This window comes from Theropithecus gelada, chromosome 8 (genome assembly GCF_003255815.1).
Source record: "Theropithecus gelada isolate Dixy chromosome 8, Tgel_1.0, whole genome shotgun sequence".
Taxonomy (NCBI): Eukaryota; Metazoa; Chordata; class Mammalia; order Primates; family Cercopithecidae; genus Theropithecus; species Theropithecus gelada.
In genome coordinates this window covers 60,862,836-60,884,822 of record NC_037676.1, presented here as the reverse complement: position 1 = coordinate 60,884,822, position 21,987 = coordinate 60,862,836, and the positions used below count along the sequence as shown (strand labels likewise).

Sequence of the window (21,987 nt, the reverse complement as noted above, 5' to 3'; positions counted from 1 at the left end):
GTCCTCCCGGCTAGTGCAGAGGTGTGTGTGGAGATCCGGCCGTCTGACAGTTGTGGGCTCCCGCTAGGGTGTTGGAAACAATCTTCTCTTTCACAATGACACCAGACTTACAAGGCCAGAAAGTAAAGATGAACTTAGATTTCCATGTGGAAACTTGTAAAGATTTGTTGCTTATCTAGATCTGGCCACTTTTTAGCACGATCCATTAAAAGAACAGAAATCCTAACACACCCTGGTAGCGCTGTGGGGCCATTTGGCAGGGCCCAGGAATCAGGAGTGTTTTTTGCCAGAGAAAGTTCCACCGTGGAGGTTGTCCAGGCTGGTCATTACAGGGCACTAAAGCATCTCAAACTCTCCTGAGTGAAAGTTTATGCTATAGCGATTCTGTCCACTAGGTGGTGGGGCTCACTTTCCTAGTTCTCCAGCGGGCACTGCATGCTGCTGGCACAGCATTCTCGGGGAGTGTAATAAATTGGCTTGGCTGCTACTATTGCTTGGGTCAGAAATTTTGAAAAAAAAAAATGTCTGTGTACCCTAGCTTCACAATCCATGATATGGGCCTTTACCCCTTCCCAATACTGGCCAGGATCCTTGACCAGTCATTTACAAGACTTGACTCTGGGCCTCCAGGGCAGTTTCCACTATTGGACAGACTGACTTCTGTGCACCCATCATCCCTCCCACTTGGGAGGAGGACCACGGAAGCATAGCCATTAGCCAATCTCTGCCTTATTCAACCTCCTTTCTCTCTTGCTAATGTTTTAAAATTATAGAAAAGCAAAACAATTTTCTTCTTCATTAACAAAGAAAAAATTGAGGCCTTGCTTTATACTTTAGTAATTTGTGAGCCTTAATACACTGTAATTTTTAGTGAGATAAAAGACAGGATTCTTTAAAAAAGATGTGTATCAGTTCTAAGCAAACTATTTGTCAAAAAAAGATAGCAAGATTCCTGAGAGGTTATTTATGCCAGTTCTTTATATTTCTTATCATCCCACAATCTAATCTAAAAGATATCACCCCGCCCAAACTAACCGGAAAGATCCCTGAAAGATAGATGATTGCATTCTCATCTGGCGGGTGCCGCGTGGCGGGGAGGAAGACTTGCCCAAGGTCATAAAGCTAGTGAAAGATGACAGAGCAGAACGGGAAACCAGATATCACCTTGTTCCAAGATTTCCTTTTCCAGTGGTTCATTAGGAAGGCGAGATTTGTTGATTTTTTTTCCCCCTTTCTGATACTACGGAACAACTTCTAATTGTGTCAGAACAATAATGTTTGAGATTGTCTTTCTACTTTTAAAGAAACCTGTGGTCCAAATAACACTCCAAGATGTCCGGCGCATCTACAAAAGGAGGCACGGCCTCCTGCCTCTGGTGAGTCCTTGGGAGGCTGTGCTGGGGGATGATTGCCACACCTACAGTTTAGCAAGCAGTTTATTGACAGTAAACACCTATGGGATGTCTGAAAGTACAAGTACATTGCCTTGTAAGAACTTAGACTCTTGATTTTGCTGTTCTTTCTTTTGGAGAAGCTAGAAATTCATAAAGGAGTAAGTCCTTCATGGAGAGAAGAGGTTCTATTATGAAATATTTTTGGCTCCAAGAGCAAGAGGGCTAGCGTGCCCTTGAGTTTCTCACTCCAGCATTCTCAGTTTCTGGGCTCAGGCTAGAATGGTCTGTGTAAAACCAGCCCTGTGCTGTACTTGCCTCCAGCATTCATAGCAGCTAGGTCTCAAAGCAAAATTTGGAAGATATTACAAAATTACTTCTTTAGTGGAACTAGTATATTCACAGTTAACTTACATTAATTCAGCCTTTGGGCTTGCTGAGAGAGAGAAATGGACAAAATAATCATTTAAATCATATAGGCAGTTCTTTCCACCATTCCCTGAATAAGTGTATTTCTATACTTAGGTGTTTCTAACACATCTTACTTTAGTAACCAATCCCTACAGAAGGTATGATTCCAAGGTGTTTTAATTTGACACCAATAGAAATTCATTTTTTCTCCTTTGAAGATTAACCAGTAACTTGGTGACATTACAAAAGCATTGTGAAATTTTAACTCTTATTTTTGTGCTTTTAATTTGTGAAATTCTGCTGTTTTGCTGCCTGTTTTACTTAAAAGGCCATTCCTCCATTTCCAGCACTAATAGTGGATCAGGGAAACAGATACTATTAAAAATCTCCTCCTTTGGGTATAGAGCTGCAGTCAGAAAAAGAGAAGAAATTAACATTGATTAAGTGCTTTCTATGTACTAGGCAATTTATGTATAATGTTTCATTTATTTGCCATTGTTAAGTCTTATGAAGTAGATAGTTTGAGACTCCAGGGGTTAACTTCCTAAGCTCCCAGCGAGTACATGGTGAAAGCCTGTATTTGCACCAAGGGCAACTCTGGGCTTTCATCCTGGCTTTGTCTGTTCCTTTGCTAGCTCAGCCTTACCAATACTATTGTCACAAAGCTCATAGGTTTTTATAAGATAATAATAATGTATTAATTGAATGGGTTATTCAATTATCAATTTGTTAGGTATGCATAATTTTTATTTCTTAGCTGGGCATGGTGCACCTGTAGCCTAGCTACTCAAGAGGCTGAGGTGGGAGTATCAGTTGAGCCAGGGAGTTTGAGGCTGCAATGAGCCATGATCACACCATTGCGCTCCAGCCTGGGCAACAGAGCAGGACCTGGTCTCAAAAATATATATATGTTATTTAACTTATGAAAGAAAACTAAACATTTATGTTTGAAGAAGAGATGTGACGACATGGATCGGCGATTTTTGAATTTCAAAATAATAAGTTCACAAAAGCTATTATTAATGAAAATATTCAACACCCAAGGTGATTTACAAAGTTTAGCTGAGATACTATCTTGTTCTCAGAACATTTATAAACACAACATATATATATATACGCAACCATATATGTGTATATATGTCACTGAGTTAAATTTATAGATTGAAAATAGGAATATAAGATATAAAAATAAACACAAATGTTTAACTGAAAGTTTTTGTAATTATATACTTATATTGGGATTGCAAGAGGAATACAATGCTATTTATTTTATTCTTTTCTTTTTGAATTTATAGGGCTTGGAAGTATTTTGCACAGAAGACGATCTGTGTTCCGACATCTACCTAAAGTTCTATGAACCTCAAGATAGAGATGATCTCTATTTTTACATTGCCACATACCTAGGTTTGGCACTCACCCTTCATTGTTTCTTTTTTTTTTTTTTTTTGAGACTGAGTCTCGCTCTGTCACCCAGGCTGGAGTGCAATGGTGCAATCTCGGCTCACAGCAAACTTTGTCTCCTGGGTTCAAGTGATCTCGTGCCTCAGCCTCCCGAGTAGCTGGGACTACAGGTGCCTGCCCCCACGCCAGGCTAATTTTTTTTGTATTTTTAGTAGAGACAGGGTTTCTGTTCATAAGAAGGTAGTTCAACTCCTAAGGATCTGGGATAGGAAATAAGAGAAGAAGAATGCTATTTCTAGAATCGTCTGTTTGTGGTTCTAATTTCTTCTCATCAGTAACTATAATTGCCAAAGTAATGTTTTTAAAATTCTGGGAAATATAAATTCACTTTGGTAATAGTTCATTCTGAATGTATGTTTTAAAAACTCTAGATAAATATATTTAAATACTCTTATATTCTAACGTCCTCCACATTGAATGGATTTTGAAGAATCCACTCAAATATTTTTATGTTCAATCAGGTCTTATATTAGTTTATGAGAACCAAGACTCAGTTTTGTACTGCGAGGCAGTGAGTTATTCATACGTTTGTGATCATTGATTGTGGTCAGAACCACAAAGCTGAAAGACTGCAAAAGGAACACGTGAACCTTCTATGCTTAATATGCTGACTTTGGAGTGGAATTTGCTTTTAATTAATGGTATTTCCTCAGTTTTTCATGAAAAATGTGATTTTTCCCACCTTTGCCAGAGAAAATACTTACATTATGATGTTCAGGCCCAAAGTTTTTTTTATTACATTGCAAGGCTAAATTAAATTATTCTACTTTACAAAGTTGCTAGATAACTGGAATGGAATTATCTTTAAAAATGGATTTTGGGGCTAGGCATGGTGGCTCATGACTGTAATCCCAGCACTTTGGAGGCTGAGGAGGGAGAATCTCTTGAGCCCAGGAGTTCGAGACAGCCTGGGCAACATGGCTTGACCTCATCTCTACAAAAAAAATTAAAAATTAGCTGGGCCTGGTGACGTGTGCCTGTAGTCCCAGCTACTCGAGAGGCTGAAGTGGGAGGATTCCTTGAGCCTGGGAGGTCAAAGCTGCAGTGATCAGTGATCACACCCCTGTAATTCAGCCTGGGTGACAGTGAGACCCTGTCAAAAAAAAAAAAAAAAAATGGATAATGGGATTTTATTAATATCATCTTAATATGTTTGTTATTTTAGTGTACCACAAAACCATTTATGAAGTTTGTAGTAAAGTATATCTTCCCTTAGAAATGAGATTTTCCTTCAAGGAGGAATAGTTGACTTTCAGTAGGGAACATATTTTATTTTAAACTAGGTTTATATATCGCTAGTATTTTGTTCATACATTAAGCTATTCAAGGTAACTTTATGTATAAGTATAGCTTTGATACAAGTTTAATCTTCTGTCTCGTGATCTAAGTTTTTAAATTTTGTTTTTTTTTTAACTATAACAAGATTACAATAAAAAGCTCAACTTTCATGGTGAGTCCTAAAATCTCAAGCCAAAAACTTTGCCATGATCTAAAATATCCATCTTCTAAGAAGCTGTCAGTTCTCACTGAGTTTATTCCTAAGATTGCTGAGAGGTTTCAAAAGTAGAAAATGAGGGGGAAGTGTGTTTTGATTTTTGAAACCTTTCCTAGTAGCTGATTAGAGAAGAGACTTGGTAAAAGTAAATGAGAATAAATATTAAGAGTTAAGATGCTTAATGCATCAGGAAAGCTTGAAAGAAGAATTTTCTGAACAAAATGGAAAATCTACTTGTAGGACAATTAATTCATTTTACACTCTAAAAGGGAAATTCTCATTGCTGCATTTACCTAAGATCTCATTTTTCGTGAGGTGTTTTGGGGGGCAGGTCTGGTTCTTTTAGTTTGAGAATTGGTCCTCCTGCCAAATGGCTGTTTTCTTCTTTAACAATTTCTTTTCTTTTCCTTACTCTTCACATGCATAAATAATATATAGTCATTGACAAATTAACAGTAGTACATCTCTTCCAGGCCTAAAAGAAAACTAAATGATTGCTTTAATTTCGTAAATAATAAAAGAAATAAGCTCCCAGATGACCATGGGTTTTTAAATGCATGGAGATATAGCACATTTGGAGGGATTCTTTGTTGCTGTATAAAAATTGCCTATTAACATGTAAATTTATATATTTGCTCTACACTTTTGTATTTGTTTAGGTTATATCATATTGTGGAGGGTAGGGTAATAGCTCAGTGTATTTAATAATTTCCCCTCCTTGATCTTGGAACTATTTATACATAGCTGAACAAATACTTTATGAAAACAAGTCAGCAGCCTACTTTTCTCTTTCTTACAATGTATTTTTCAAGAATGCACAGGAAGGGTCTACACGTTAAGCCCCTAGCTTTTGCATACTAAGTTTGCGAAGTTAAGTGGCAGACCTCGTGGGTCCTCTTCCCCCAGAGCACCATGTGGCGGAGCACACTGCTGAGAGCTACATGCTGCAGTGGCAGCGTGGACACCTTTCCAACTATCAGTACCTCCTTCACCTCAACAACCTGGCCGACCGCAGCTGCAACGACCTCTCCCAGTACCCTGTGTTTCCATGGATAATACACGATTATTCCAGCTCAGAACTAGGTAACTGCTACACATGGAATTCTGGCCAAGTTGAGTGGGGAAGTGGTCGTCTGTATTGTTTTTAAAGGAGAGAATAAATTCTATTTTATAATCGTGATGTGACATGTGAACAAATTACAACACATTTCAGTTGTATTGCTAAGGACTGCCAATTTCCATTCCAAGGTACTATATGAGTGTTATATAAGTGTTTCATGTATGTTTTTTCCACCATACTTCTTGAAGGACACACAGAGAAAAAAACGGGCATAATTTTAATCCAGGGTTATCATTATTACCTATAAGTACCATGTTTTGAAGTATTTGCTTCTCACTTTGAAAATTGCTACTCACCTTATCATATATTTTTTTTAAATCACATTAAAAACTGTGGTTATTTATTATAGAACACTTGGCAAGTCCTGAAATAATCAAAGAAGAAAATAAAAATCATCCATAATTATATTACAGACATATAACCATTTTACCTTTGGGGCATATCTACTCTTCTCTTGCTACCTCAGATTATTTTAAGAAAAATGTAATTGTATTGTAACTTTATTTTGTAATATTTAAAAATTATATATTGTGAACAGTTAGTTCCTTTTGACACATTATCTTGAAACTTTGTACTTGAAAGAAATAATAGATTTTCTAGAAATATGAGAATGTATTTCTCTGAAAATATTTAGCTTACTAGTTCTCAAATAGGCTAATATTGCAGAATAATAATATTCACTAGAATTCTAATGTAGAAGGTAAATCTTGATAGAAGAATAATGGCTTCTAAAATTTGTTTTTGTTGTTGTTGTTTTACTTGGAATATATGTATGTTCCTTATTCAGAAACTTTTTTAAAAAATTAATGTTCAGGGCATTGTCAAATTAGAGATGTTGCTCTTAAGTGGTTGTGGCTAACTTAAAACTCAAAATTGCTAACCTTTTCTTTACATCTATATAAATAACTAAAAAAAAATATAACTCTCATAGATCGCTCTCAGTTTTTAAAAACACTGTTGTGGAAGTAAATGTGTATTTTTGAATTAATTCAGGAGTTTAATGGTACTAAGTATAAGCTGAAGTGATTTATTGATTTATGTTTATAGATTTGTCAAATCCAGGAACCTTCCGGGATCTTAGTAAGCCAGTGGGGGCCCTAAATAAGGAACGGCTGGAGAGGCTACTGGTATGTGGACTTAGAGATTCTTCATTTCTAAGCAAGATGAGAAGCCATGGCCTGTGTTTTTCTTTAAGGAAGGAAATTCGTTTCTCCACGGTTTAGGGGAATTACACCAGTGACTCTACATAGTGTTTTCTTACTTTTCTCCTAACCATGAATTAACTGCTCACCATTTGCATTTCTTGTCTACAGTTTAGGAAGGAGGAGGGCGACCTGTTTACAGGTTCACTGAACTATTTTCATGAAGGCATTCTGTGGTACATTGCATAAGAGACATATAAAATCAGTTCTATTTAATCTACTGCCGACATTTTGTTACCCTTAAGCCAGGGAAACCAAAATACTTGTCTCAGCAATGCTGTTTAGCCAAAGATTCTCTTTCCCTCTTACCTTCTCCTTTTCTTATCTAACAGACAAATTAAGGAATATGGTATATCTATGTTATGATTTCTTTTAGGCTTTTACTACTTGTCAGTTATTATTTCATAGCCAACACTTAGCACTATTTTTTTTTTTTTTTTTCTGTATTCTAGACACGCTACCAGGAAATGCCTGAACCAAAGTTCATGTATGGGAGTCACTACTCTTCCCCGGGTTATGTACTTTTTTATCTTGTTAGGATTGGTAAGATTCTTTATCATTACCCCCAATTAAATTTTATTTTACTGTATTCTTCAATGGTTCTGTGATCTGACTTATCTCTGTTTTTTTCCCCTCTAGCACCAGAGTATATGCTGTGCCTACAGAATGGAAGGTTTGATAATGCAGATAGAATGTTCAACAGGTTTGATACAAATGACTTGCTTATCATTTTTAACACTTTCTGATTGTATATATACAACATACTTGTTTCAAAGCACTAGATAAAAAATTTAAAGAAATGTAAAAAATCAATAATTGTTCTATCTATTCCTCTCAGGCTTTTTCTAGACATGAATATGTGTGTGTAAATGTGAGAACATATTTTAAGTGCAGCTTTTTGTCCTGCCTTTTGTAACCTAATATTAAATCTTAAAGTTTTTCCCATATTATTAGATATTCTTCAAAACAGTGATTCTTTTTTAAAATTATTGTATCACATTCTAACACATGCGATGTTTTATTTCAACTTCTTTTCTCCATTGTTGGGCATTTAGATTGTTTCCCACACTTTATTATTCTTGATAATTTTGCTGTGAATTGAATATAGCTCCTTGTGTGTATTTAAATGGCTTTACTTTTTAAATTATAAAAGTAATATTTTCTTACCAAAAACATCAGAATATACGAAGAAGGAAATAAGTTTACTTGGTATCCCACTGCAATGAGATAATAATTGTTGTTAATTTTTTGGTATGTCCTTTTCATCTTTTTTGAACTCTATACATATTTAATAATAATTCCTTTTGCAATGAGCATTCAGATAGTGAGGCTAATCTTTTTTTTTTGAGACAGAGTCTTGCTCTGTCGCCCAGGCTGGAGTGCAGTGGCGTGATCTTGGCTCACTGCAACCTCTGCCTCCCAGTTTCAAGCGATTCTCCTGCTTCAGTCTCCTGAGTAGCTGGGACTACAGGCGCATGCCACCATGCCCAGCTAATTTTTGTATTTTTAGTAGAGTTGAGGTTTCACCATGTTGGCCAGGATGGTCTTGATTTCCTGACCTCGTGATCTACCCACCTTGGCCTCCCAAAGTACTGAGATAACAGGTGTGAGCCACTGCGCCCGACCAGTGGTGCTAATCTTTCAGTGTGTAGGCACCCTCCTCCATTTGGCCCTTGGATGAGGCAATGTGTATACTAATGGTGTGGACTCGGACTCCATGCCCACTCCTGCTGTGTGACCCTAGAGAAGTTACATAAAACTCTGTGGGCCCCAGTGTTCCCTTCTGTTAAAGTGGGACACTCAGAGGGATGGTTAGAACTATGTGTGATTGACAAACAGAAGTTAATACAAGTAAAGTGTAGAACAACCCCCAGGGGCATAGGAAATACTGCTATTGCTATTTGCATAGTTGAAAATAGGTGAAATTTTTTTTTTTATATGTAGTATTGCAGAAACTTGGAAAAACTGTCTGGATGGTGCAACGGATTTTAAAGAGGTAAGCAGTTAATAAAGCTGATGAGTAACTGGACTTGGGGTTTCTAACTGCTTTACAACATGTTTGTTCTTTTTTTTTTCCCCCTGAAACTTTTAGTTAATTCCAGAATTCTATGGTGATGATGTGAGCTTTCTAGTCAATAGCCTGAAGTTGGATTTGGGAAAGAGACAAGGAGGACAGATGGTTGACGATGTGGAGCTTCCCCCTTGGGCCTCCAGTGAGTCCCCCCTTGGAGGTGTTGTATTATAGATACTCTTTACCAGGTAGTGCAATTTCAGTAATTATTTTATTGCTTAGATTTTTAAAAATCACAATGTAATTCTCCATCTAAATGAGGAGATATGAGTCCTATTCCATATCAGAAGCATTCTATGAGTCTATGATGTAAAAACATTAATATGTATTTGAGAGACTTTAATGTGAAAATGATTCTTGCCACTTTTTTCCCCCAAAAACTTACATTTCATATGATAGAAAAAAAAAACTGCATTAAGATATATGGACCTCTTGCCTGTCCTAGAAACTTTATATACATATAGATAGACAAGAGAAATGGGAGGGAAAAAAATGAAGACTCCATGATTTTTCGATTGCGTCTAATCTAATAGGTCCCGAGGACTTTCTCCAGAAGAGCAAAGATGCATTGGAAAGCAATTATGTGTCTGAACACCTTCACGAGTGGATTGATCTAATATTTGGCTACAAACAAAAAGGGAGTGGTGCAGTTGGGGCCCATAATGGTATGTAATATTCATTGACATTTTATTTAGCATTGGGTGAATATTTAGCATTATTCATTTTCATTGGAAAATGAAAGCAAACAATACCAAAAAAAAAAATGAGGCCAAAGCAATTAGTCTTATTTCTTCAGTAGAAGCATGTTCTGTTAGAGCACAGTATCCACTGGCTCCGCGACCCTGGATCAGATGTTTTTTTTTGTTTGTTTTCTTTTTGAGATGGAGTCTTGCTCTGTCACCAGGCTAGAGTGCAGTGACACAATCTTGGCTCACTGCAACCTCCAACTCCCTGGTTCAAGCGATTCTCCTGCCTCAGCCTCCCAAGTAGCTGGGATTACAGGCACGTGCCGCCATGACCAGCTAATTTTTTTGTACTTTTTTTTTAGTCGAGACGAGGTTTCACCATGTTGGCCAGGTTGGTCTCGAACTCCTGACCTCAGATGATCCGCCCACTTTGGCCTCCCAAAGTGCTGGGATTACAGGCGCGAGCTACTGCACCCAGCCCCTGGATTAGATATTGAGTAACTGATGAGGAGGGAGGACTTTTGCCCAAATATCACCAACCTTATCCTGTCCCCAAGAGGTCTTTTTATAAAGTCTTCTAATTTTCGCATTTACTCTCCATCCCATTCAATAATTTCAATTAAAACTCTATTACAGTAAGATAGAACAGTGGCCTCAATTCCTATGGAAGACCCAAAGTTTCCTTTTTCTCTTTTTTTTCTTTTTTTAAATTTTTTTGAGACAGAGTCTTGCTCTCTCACCCAGGCTGGAGTGCAGTGGCGCAGTCTTGGCTCACTGCAACCTCTGGCTCCTGGGTTCGAGCAGTCCTCCTGCCTCAGCCTCCTAAGTAGCTGCCAGAGTTGTTTTTTAATTTAACAGAACGAAAAAAGCAGCAGTGTACCTTCTCTTCAGTTTCAATGCTTGTCTTCTTCCACGTTTCTCGTGTGTGTTTTCTTTTTTTAATACATGAACTAACATATAATCCATGTCTCCCATGTTCATAACAAGGAGCTGTAGTTGGAAATTCAGACCTAATTTTTTACATGGAAATTCAGTCTTATTAATTCTATAAGTCATGCTTCTTCTCAGGAGAAAATAATGCTGACTGAGATGACAGGTCCCCTACCTGACAACTAGATTTTTGTTCATCTGAAGATAATATTCAAGTTGGTATTTACTGCAGTTGGATATTAGTCTGTTTTGCAAAGTGAATAGCAACTTCTTTGAACATGAGTTTTAAGTTGTTGCATTGTTTAAGTTCTAAACAGTGTATATTACATTGAAATAGCACATCTTTCAATAGTGTTTTGTATGTCTCTTTCAGTATTTCATCCCCTGACCTATGAAGGAGGTGTAGACTTGAACAGGTACTTGTATGTCAATAAGGAGTTTCTACTTGAGTTACAAGATATGTCTTTATCTAAATTATTAATATATTTATTTGAATGTTGAGGTATGGAAATTGTAAAATGCATTCTATCTTGCTTTCACTGTTGTGTTATTCAGCATCAGAAAATACTCTGAATGTCTGTAATGAGGTTTAGACAACCCTGGCACATAGTTGCTGTCATTATGTGAGGGTTGATCCCTCCTGTTGATCAGTACTGTTTGAAATGCGTGCTTTCAAGGAACTCGAACCTAGTGGTTCACTGCATTCTTTGTGTTCTGTCCCAAAGCATCCAGGATCCTGATGAGAAGGTAGCCATGCTTACGCAAATCTTGGAATTTGGGCAAACACCAAAACAACTATTTGTGACACCACATCCTCGAAGGATCACCCCAAAGTTTAAAAGTTTGTCCCAGACCTCCAGTTATAATGCTTCTATGGCAGATTCCCCAGGTAAATTTTGTAAAGAGAATCAACGTGAGCACCTTTGGTTGCTCTTCTGTGATGAAGATGTTTTTGAAGAGGAGACAAGACATATACTGTTGTGCTACTTAGAGATGATTGTGTTCTCCTGCCTTATTGCAGTTCTCCTGAAAACAAATCACCTGTTTTTGCTGATGTTGTTTGTTTTCAGCTATAGACTGTAAGGGAAATCAAGTCGCTTTTATTTTCTGGCAATTGAATATGAGTGAAACTTGGCCGTGTATGTTTTGATGTGGTTCTCTTTCTCTTCTGTGGTTTTGAAGCTGGTGTTTGATCCTTAACTATTCACCTTTTCATTCTTACAGTCCTGGCTGTCCAGTCTGCCTTCCCAGTCACTGTCAGCCCTGCTGTCTTCCAGAAAAGACTTTCTCTGGCCCTAATTATGCTCTTCTACACCCACATACAGATCTTGAATTCAAAGTGTTGTCTCTTCTTCATTGGATTTCACTTATTTAACACTGACAAACCTTTACAATGTGTCTGTTCTGTAATGGGCATGTGCTAGGCACTAAATTGAACTTGACCCAGTTCTCACATCTAATATTTGGAAAGGTAGGAAAGAATGCTCACCTTTCTCCAGTTACCCAGGTTTTAGATTTTACATAAGACAACTTCAAACCTACAGGCTTCCAGAAGCAGGTTGACACTGTGGAACCTTGGGAGCAAAATCACTTTTTATCTCCAATCCTCCTGTCTCTTCCAAGCACATCCAGACATTTTAGGCATACAGAGCTGAGCATTCTCTCAAGCATGGAGAAATAGCTTCCTGGAGTTACATGACCCAGGGGTAGCTTCTTTAAGAGAGAATACTCTAGAGGGTTAAATAATAAAGATCACAGGATTATCTTGTGATGCTGTTTCAAACTGCGCTCTGCTTAGTCACCAGGCCATAACCACTGTCATGTGATAGTTTTAAGACGGTAATTGTTTCAGCCCTTCTTAAAGCAGAAGTAAAAGGATTACTCCTGCCAGAAGCTCTTGCAGTAATTGATTTCATCTCTGCTTTCCCCACCCCAAACCAAAACAAAACTGTAGCATTCTTAGGCAACTGTCAGGTTTTTGAAAGAATGTTGACAAGGAAATGATGAGTCAGTCTTGTATTTCCCCAAATTCATAAGTTAGAGGCCAAGTGAAAGCTTTGCAAACATTGATAAAAGTATAAAAAGACTCTAGTGTTATTCAAGGATACTTTTTATTGTTCTTTATACAGTTTTTTTCCTTGACTAACATGGAACCATCTAACAGGTACATTTCAAAGCAGTCATCTTGGGACAGGGTGTTTCGTTTCTTAGTTGTTGGATTTTAATAGAAAATGTTGTGAATCTGATGCTGTTGTCTGTTGGTAACTTAGTTGACTTAGCGAAAATGTCATGTAGTCTCTCCAGGTGAAGAGTCTTTTGAAGACCTGACCGAAGAAAGCAAAACGCTGGCCTGGAATAACATCACCAAACTGCAGTTACACGAGCACTATAAAATCCACAAAGAGTAAGAACATCTCTGCTTCTTCTCAGCAGCTGATGGTCCTGGCGAAAGTTAGGGTCTTGGCGTGGGCTTACACTGTTTTAAGCTGAGTCAGAGGGAACATTCCCTTTCAATGTTGTCTTGATTTTGAAAAATCTCCCCCAAATGTCTATAGCGATCTCCACCTGAGGTGGATGTAGTAGGAAAGTTTGGCACGAAATGATTTGTGGTGGCTACCGTGCTGTCATTTCTGCAGTCTGTCACTTCACAGTACAAGATGTGGTCTGCAGAGAGCAGCCAGTTTTGTGCCTCTCAAAGTGGGGTACACAGCTCCTTGCATCTGTGATGGGAGAAGTGTGATATATACCCCACAAGTGTTGAATTTACACATAATGTAGGCGAAAAGCTTCCTTTTAAAAATAATTAGCTCTCTCAGAGAGAGAACATTGCAAAGTTCACATGAATTTTAAAAACAATAATTATAACAATAATTATACTTCTAAGAAATTGGGCTTGCTGTTGGACCCAGAGATGACATGTGTGTTCTCTGCCCTCTGTCATTAAGACCTTCATGTTCTCTGGTAGAAAGGCTTGAGAACCACCGACCTAGCCTGTTCATCCTACTACAGAGAGGAAACCCAGGTCCAGAGACTAGGCCCCACCTTGCTGCATGACCGTAGACAGCCCCTCCGGTATATTGGTCATGGGTGGAGCTGGGCATGCTGCTCTGCATTAGATGGATGGCTTCATGTCACAATCCAGCCTCCCGAAGAGAAACAAGGAGTTTTGGCTGATTCATGATGACAATGGCTGTCTTTTCTCAACTTCTCTAAATGGCACATAGGAAGGGACCTTGTAATCCAAGATAGTGAAGACTGAATGATCCTTTAAGAGGACAGGCTGGAACCAATTTTCTTATCATTGAATAGTCACTGAGTAAATTAGCTTCAGTAATGAGCAAATGAAGTGACTATGAAGAAGAATTTGTCCCTTTGGTGATGGTCAAATGAGAGGGAATAGAAGAAGAGTTTTCCAATTGCCAGAAATTGTCAGGAATATGTGAAGCATTGCATGTGGAACACAGGGAAGCAAAGAATGGGGATGTTTTCTAGCCACAGGTGTTGCCAGAACATGAGAAGTTGCCAAGCGGTGATTTGGTAATGGCAGGCTTATGCTGGGACAGATCCGGCAGGCATACGGTGAAGAAAAACATTAAGGAAACTTGGTAAAAGTAACTCAAGGACGTGAAACAAAGCGGGTGTCCTAACACATGATGAGTAGTAATTTGTGAAACTTTGTTTTTGAGCAGAGCAGTGACTGGAATCACAGTCTCTCGCAATGGATCTTCAGTGTTCACAACATCCCAAGGTCAGTGTTTCTCCCTGAAAGGCGACTTCACCAGAATCCTAGAATGTCTGAGTTCTTTATTATGTAGCTCGCGGTCAAGGACTGTACTTGCATGTGCTGCCTCCACGTAAACTTAGAGCAGTTCCTTTGTGGTACATTGCATAGAGTTTCATCGTAATTTGCCAAAAATAATAATGAAACATCTTTCTGTTGCTGATGAGGTTTCCCAGAGTTGAGGGTAAAGGACAGAAACAGCCTTCTTTCCACACCCTTGCTGGGTCAGGTCCTTCCCGCCTGCCATAAGAGGGTGCCCTGTCCACTTGGGGTTGGCTGTGAGTCACAAGTGCTGTATCAGAAATCGGCGTGTGCCTGTCAGCACGCGGAGATGCAGATTTGCTGCTACGGTTTTCAGTTCTGTCATTCAGTGTATATTTCTTCAGAATATTTGATTTAGCTCAAAATCACATTAATGTATTATTTAATATGCTTATACATTATCAAAATTATAAAAACCCTTGCAGTGTGTCATTGATATGACTTATTATAGCTATATAGCAGAAAGCATCCCTTACTATATACACCATTGTTCTCTCCCTGGTAGTCTGCGTTATATATTATTTATTAAAGTATGTCTTGACCTTATCATGTTGAGAGCACTGTGTTGGCACTCTGGAAGATGCAGAGGTGAAAGGGTCGTATCTTTATTCCTGCTTCCGTGAGAAAACAACTCGTTCTGACAAAGTTTGTAACTTTTAAAAATAAGGCTACTCGTTCTTTAGTCTTTATCATAGGAAATTATATTTTTCATTCATTAAGACAAGGTGCTATCCAACTAAACACTTCCAGGAAAATCAGAATTACTACTCTCGGCCGGGCGCGGTGGCTCAAGCCTGTAATCCCAGCACTTTGGGAGGCTGAGACGGGCGGATCACGAGGTCAGGAGATCGAGACCATCCTGGCTAACCCCGTGAAACCCCGTCTCTACTAAAAAATACAAAAAACTAGCCGGGCGAGGTGGCGGGCGCCTGCAGTCCCAGCTACTCGGGAGGCTGAGGCAGGAGAATGGTGTAAACCCGGGAGGCGGAGCTTGCAGTGAGCTGAGATCCGGCCACTGCACTCCAACCTGGGCGACAGAGCGAGACTCCATCTCAAAAAAAAAAAAAAAAAAAAAAAGAATTACTACTCTCAGATTCTGTTATCATGGTTTATGATCTGTAGCATTTCATTCTGTTCTTTTTCAAATACTGTCTTGGATTGTATATAAAAAAAATTTTCCACAAAGCACAGAAGTGATTCTACACAGTAGACCAAACGGAAGTTCCCGTGCAGTTCCCAAACTGGGCCATGCCAGGGTCACCGAGGCACTTCTCAGATAGAAGGAAGCAATCTGTGTTTTGCCAGGATTTCTACTTGTGGAGTTTGCCAACATTATAGCCTCAGACAAAATGCTTTATCTTTAAGCAAAACCTGAGTTCTTAGCAGGATTTGTCTGGGATGGTTTGTTAAATCCTTCAGCTCAGTATACTTGTATGACTTTGTGAACCATGAATTTTATGAGCGTTGTGGCTTCAAACCTCTGAGGCTTATTAAGCATTATGTCACTTCTCTGTGGATTTTCCCAATAAAGGAGAGAGAGGTTTTTGTTTTTGTTTTTGTTTTTTGAGACAGAGTCTCACGCCATCGCCCAGGCTGGAGGGCAATGGCGCGATCTTGGCTCACTGCAACCTCCACCTCCTGGGTTCAAGCGATTCTCCCCCCTCAGCCTCCCGAGTAGCTGGGATCACAGGCACCCACCATCGTGCCTGGCTAATTTTTGTATATTTGTAGAGATGGGGTTTTACCATGTTGGCCAGGTTGGTCTTGAACTCCTGACCTCAGGTAATCTGCCTGCCTTGGCCTCCCAACGTGCTGGGATTACAGGCGCCCGGCCAAGAGTTTGAAAGTAAAGTCAAAAGCTTTTGTTTTTTTCTGTTTGTTTCTTATCATATTTAGATTTTCATAATTCATATTACTAATTTATATGTATCCTGATGGTCACCACAAAGTTACATATCTTCTTCTAGTATACAGTATGTTTAGGTATGTGGGCATGCACACAAGCCGCCACTTATGAGCTTAGCTTTTACTGCAGTCTTTAACATGATCTCACCTCTAGTACAGGGGACCATGATTTCAAGAAAAACATCTTTTCTTTCTTTTATTATTTTCTTTTTCCATTTTTTTGGTTCCCTGACCAAGAAATGAACCCAGGCTGCTGCAGTGAGAGCACCAAATCCTAACCACTAGACATCAAGGAGAGAAAAACATCTTTATATAACGTAGGATGCCCCAAATTAATCATCTTAAATAGATTTTGTGGTGAATGCTCAGAATTGCCTAATCAAAAGCAAGGTTGGGAAGACTATCAGATCTAATTACACTGCTCAGGGAAAAGTTCAAGTGATACTGTGTTCATTCTTCCATTTTCGGTTTCAAATTAATGCTGAAGAGTGTCTTATTGAGGCTCATGTTTATAAATTGTCAGGAATTCTGTGTGTTGGGGTTGCAAAAATTGGGTTGAATTAGTAAGTTATTCTGTGCAGAAGAAATTATTTAAAGATCATTCCGACATCATGCTGTGTAAGTTAGAAAATAGATTGTTACATATCTCAAATATAGGATGTTCAAAGCGCAGTAGGGTCTTGTAATTTGTGAGTCTTGGTTTAAGAGGTTGTTTTGAGGCCGGGCGCAGTTGCTCATACCTGTAATCCCAGCATTTTGGGAGGCTGAGGGGGGCGGATCGCTTGAAGCCAGGAGTTCGAGACCAACCTGGCCAACATTGTGAAACCCAGTCTCTACTAAAAATACACAAATTAACCAGGCATGGTGAGCACTCCAAAAATCCCAGCTACTGGGGAGGCTGAGGCACAAGAATTGCTTGAATCTAGGAGACACAAGTTGCAGTGAGCCAAGATCACACCAATGCACTCCAGCCTGGGCAACAGATTGATACTCTGTCTCAAAAACAAGAAAATTAAGTGCTTGGATTTTTAATTTCTACTTTGTTATTATTTAGAAAGTCAGTGGTTCCCTTCTATAACTAATGTTCAGTGCAAGGTATCACACTGTAATTGGGCAATTTTTTTTAAGAAAACATATTGCCAAGATCTTTTTGTCTTATTTAGTATTAAAATTACTATTTCAATGTTACTATTAAAATTGCTATTTTCCTTCCTGTAACTTTCTGCATGTACCAGCTATGACATTTCTGCCTGGAATCATGCCAAAATGTCAACAGTATACCTACCATGTCTGTGCTGGAATTTTATTTTTTTATTTTTTATTTTTATTTTTATTTTTATTTTTTGAGACAGAGTCTCACTCTGTCACCCAGGTTGGAGTGCAGTGACACGATCTCGGCTCACCGCAACCTCTGCCTCCTGAGTTCAAGCGATCCTCCTGTCTCAGCCTCCCAAGTAGCTGGGACTACAGGCATGTGCCACCATGCCTGGCTAATTTTTGTATTTTTAGTAGAGGTGGGGTTTCGCCATTTTGGCCAGGTTGGTCTCGAACTCCTGGCCTCAAGTGATCCTCTCACCTCAGCCTCCCAAAATGCTGGGATTACAGGTGTGAGCCACCTTGCCCAGCTCTGGAATTTTAAATTGATGTTTTTGTCATGGGGTTACTGGTCATAGAATCTTAATGTTGGATGAGACCTTAGGTCATCTAGCTCTGTTTACATTCAGTTTTCCGTAAGATTATACTTTGGAGTATAAAGTGTACTGTTGGCCACCAGGAACAAGAAGAGCAGCTGTTCTTTGGCATCTGTAATGGTTAGGAAATCTTTCTTATCTGTCCACTTCTCATTATTAAATTAGATTCCACTTTGAAGATGTTTTCTAAAGAATCGAAAATGCTGCAAAGAAGCATATCATTTTCAAATATGGTGAGTTCATCTTACTAGTATTATGATAGAAATCCGTGTAGTAGTTTGTTTTATCCACACACATACAATGATACTTTATTTCTCCCAAAACAGTTGAGTTTATTCCTGTGTGGTAAATCTACCAAATACCTTAGATTACTTCTAATTTTAATTTAAAATTTTTTTCAGGTCGCCATTTTCTCATACTGTTGTGGTTTCATTTTTAGCTTAAAATACTTGGAGAGCTACCCAGTAGAATTCTACTTAATAAACCTTTCCCTTTTTTAGCTATCAGACTAAATGTTATGTGCTACTTAATTTATGCATCTCTGAGTTGGTAGAATATCTAATATGACAAAACCAATTCTTCTGAAAGAACACATTTTATTTTTAATGTAAATCATGCAAAAGTTCTGGAAATTCTCTAAAGAATTTTGGAAGGTTTTCTTACCCACACAAGTCTGTAGTCCAGAGGGGGTATTTTCTTTCTTGAGAATCTTCCCCAGCCCGCCCCCAACTGGAGATTTACTCCAGAGCGTGAGTGGGCTTCTTCCAGCCCGGGGCAGGACCCTGCAGAGTCATCAGCCTAGGTCATAAATACCCTTGACACATGTGGACATTCCTTCCTGCGTTTGGGAAAAAACCCCACAGCTGGAATTAGCCAGTTGAGAAAATCTGTGTAAATAGGAGGAGAGCCACCATAAAGAGAATTTGAGCATTAATTTTTGGGAGAACTTATAAGATAGCTTTACTGTGTTTGAGACTTACTAGTTGTTACAGATTGCTAATGTCAAATCATTTGTATTTCAGGCTTTATCGTCTTGTTTACTTTTACCAGGAGATGCCACTGTCATAACTTCTTCATGGGATAATAATGTGTATGTATCTGTGCACCCGCTCTGTGATTCCACGTGCAGAATAGCTGCCTCTGTGGACATGAGGTGTGAAAAGCCAGAAGCTTTCCCTGCCTGGATACAGCACTGTTTTCTAAAGGGAACAAATATTAGAGATGAGGACAGTATGGTTGGATTTGAATATGATTACTTGAATTGAATAACTTCTACAATTGGAGTCTGTTTTTCTCTAAGTTTTAAATTGAGGTCAAAACACAAATGAGCCAGACATGGAAATTTCTAATTTTAAATTCAAATTTTGAATATTTTGATTTAGTAATTTGAGAACAAGCAATTTGTAATTCTAGTGAGCCTTAGTAAGTATAGAGTTAAAGAACGTAATGTTTCCTTAATACGTGTTTAAGAGCCTTAAAATTAAGCCAGACTACTGTTTTAATACTTCTCATTATCTTTTAGCTATTTTTATTCCATAGCATTTGGAAGACGCCAGGACACATTAATGGGACATGATGATGCTGTTAGTAAGATCTGTTGGCATGACAACAGGCTATATTCTGCATCTTGGGACTCTACAGTGAAGGTTAATATATAATTTGAAAAAAATTGTTTAACTTGGTGTGCTATATGGCATATATATAATTTGTAGCTTAAAATGTTTGTACATTCAGATATAAGCCACTCAACTACCTGTTGTTAATGTGTTCAGTCGCTTCACTCTTTTTCACAAAGCATGTGATATGTAAGGATATTGAATGTTATTGCCTGTGTTTAAAAAGTATATATAAACTATATCTATATTTATGTATTTACTTACATATATTATTTATATTTAAAATACAATATCTGTTAAATATTACATATATATTTTTCTTTATATAATAATATATATATTTCAAACATAGGCAGTAACAGTCAATATCCTTACATAGCACATACTTTGTGATATGTACATTCTTTTTATTTTTTATTTAAAAAAACACTTCTTTATTTTTTTTTTTTAGAGACAGTATCTTGCTGTTACCGAGGCTGGGGCTAGAGTGCAGTGGTGGGAATTATAGCCACTTCTTAATAGGAAGTTTATCATTATTTCTGTACTGTATATTCCATTGTGGGGTGAATGGTCTAGCATTCATTCAATAGCGGAGTTAGAAGAAATGTATAGTAGCAGCCCCTTTCATCTGCCATGATCAGAACGGATTATAGTTAATTAGACAATGTCAAGTTAAAGTGGGGAATCATTAAAAGACACATTTTATTTAAACTTAAAATATCTGAGTTCACATTCATTCACCATTCTTTCGATGCAGGACTGTGTTCGGTTTTTTCTTTGGAATCTTACATAAACCACGCCAGCTTTCATTATTTTCAGTTTCTATTTTGTGTTGTTGTAAAAGAAAGCAAGAACCTAAAATTGTTAGAATTCCTCCAGGAGTTTTTCAGAAATGTTTCTTCCATTCTTGTAGATAAGTTTATTTGCCTGTCCCTATTTTTAGTTATTTTGGGGGTAACATCCTTTTTGGTCTTCTTGAAACATTAATAGTGTTCTCAAAACACTGTAACACTTCTACACTCATATTTCCTTAGTTCACATACTGAAGTCACATGATTACAGCAGCTAGTGCAGGTGATAGAAACACACAGGCACAAACAAGGGACGGTAAGCAAGCACGTGCTGGTGGGGAAAAGTGCAGGCATAGGGAGGAGGAGCTGGAGCACTGTGCAGCTTAACTTTATTGGCAAGTCTGTTAAATGGAAATTGAGCAGAGGAGATTTTCTTGAATGCACTAGAAATGACTTTATGTTAGATGTTTGAAAATACCTTCTGCAATATGTTCCATCCTAGGTGTGGTCTGGTGTTCCTGCGGAGATGCCAGGCACCAAAAGACACCACTTTGACTTGCTGGCTGAGCTGGAACATGATGTCAGTGTGAGTACCAGCAACAAACTGCAGAAAACTGACCTTAAAAGTCTAGGGGTTGGGCTGGAAGAAGGTTTTTGGTTTTGTTGATGTTGTTTTGCTTTATTTGGTTAGTGGAAGATTATAGGCTAAATCTCAGTTTGGTGTTGACTTTTTAGGTTTCCAAGTCTACTTGGTTTTGTTTTTTCCTCCAATTTACTTCTTTGCACATTTCCCTGAGAATTAGCTACCATCCAACTAGAATTCTAAAATAATAGTTTCTGAGCAGGATGTTGAATATTTGGGTACCCTCAAACTCTTTAGGGCAACAAGATAGGGCCTATGATCCTTCATGTTTTCTGATCCAGATGGTGGAAGGGGACCATCTGTCCAGGAGACACCCATCCAACAGTGGGGGACAGTGACCAGCTGTCTGCGGTGGTCAAGTGCATGCAGCCTGTTGGCACTCTGCCAACAGGCACTCAGTTCTCACTTGCTCTGTTTTCTCCGGGTCACGCTGCTGCATCTTACGCTGTAATTGACAGTACTGCCTTTTCTCTAAGTTGTGAACTGATGCCTAATTTCCATGGTCTTCAGATTAGCTGAGTTTGAGAAATATTTAGTATGCAATTCATGATGATACGCAAGCATAGCCTTGAGAGATTCCCCCACTCCCACGAAACCCTCAAATAATCATGGACTGGCTGTGCTTCAGGCAGTTTGGTGCCTCACTATAATTTATTATTCATAGAGTTATCTTTCTGAGACTGTCAGTTTTAAGCTATTTTAAAACAGCATTACATTTACTCTAGCAATACTTCATTTTCATTTTTTCTTG

General features: G+C 38.4%; 1 protein-coding gene across 3 annotated transcripts in view; it reads left to right on the top strand.

Annotated features, from left to right (window-relative positions):
- The window catches only part of NSMAF (neutral sphingomyelinase activation associated factor), a 78,231-nt gene that overhangs the window by 52,587 nt on the left and 3,657 nt on the right, over nt 1–21,987 (top strand). For 2 of the 3 annotated variants that reach the window (XM_025393687.1, XM_025393685.1), the window contains exons 11-27: nt 1,305–1,376; nt 3,098–3,206; nt 5,665–5,841; nt 6,926–7,005; nt 7,533–7,623; nt 7,720–7,783; nt 9,025–9,076; nt 9,173–9,293; nt 9,685–9,816; nt 11,141–11,183; nt 11,493–11,656; nt 13,072–13,171; nt 14,457–14,515; nt 18,352–18,419; nt 19,209–19,276; nt 19,709–19,832; nt 21,096–21,179. In XM_025393687.1, the coding sequence (XP_025249472.1) occupies nt 1,305–1,376; nt 3,098–3,206; nt 5,665–5,841; nt 6,926–7,005; nt 7,533–7,623; nt 7,720–7,783; nt 9,025–9,076; nt 9,173–9,293; nt 9,685–9,816; nt 11,141–11,183; nt 11,493–11,656; nt 13,072–13,171; nt 14,457–14,515; nt 18,352–18,419; nt 19,209–19,276; nt 19,709–19,832; nt 21,096–21,179 (1,608 nt within the window). Of the gene's footprint in view, nt 1–1,304; nt 1,377–3,097; nt 3,207–5,664; nt 5,842–6,925; nt 7,006–7,532; nt 7,624–7,719; nt 7,784–9,024; nt 9,077–9,172; nt 9,294–9,684; nt 9,817–11,140; nt 11,184–11,492; nt 11,657–13,062; nt 13,172–14,456; nt 14,516–18,351; nt 18,420–19,208; nt 19,277–19,708; nt 19,833–21,095; nt 21,180–21,987 lie in introns of all 3 variants that reach the window. The other variant, XM_025393686.1, reaches the window with a different exon arrangement.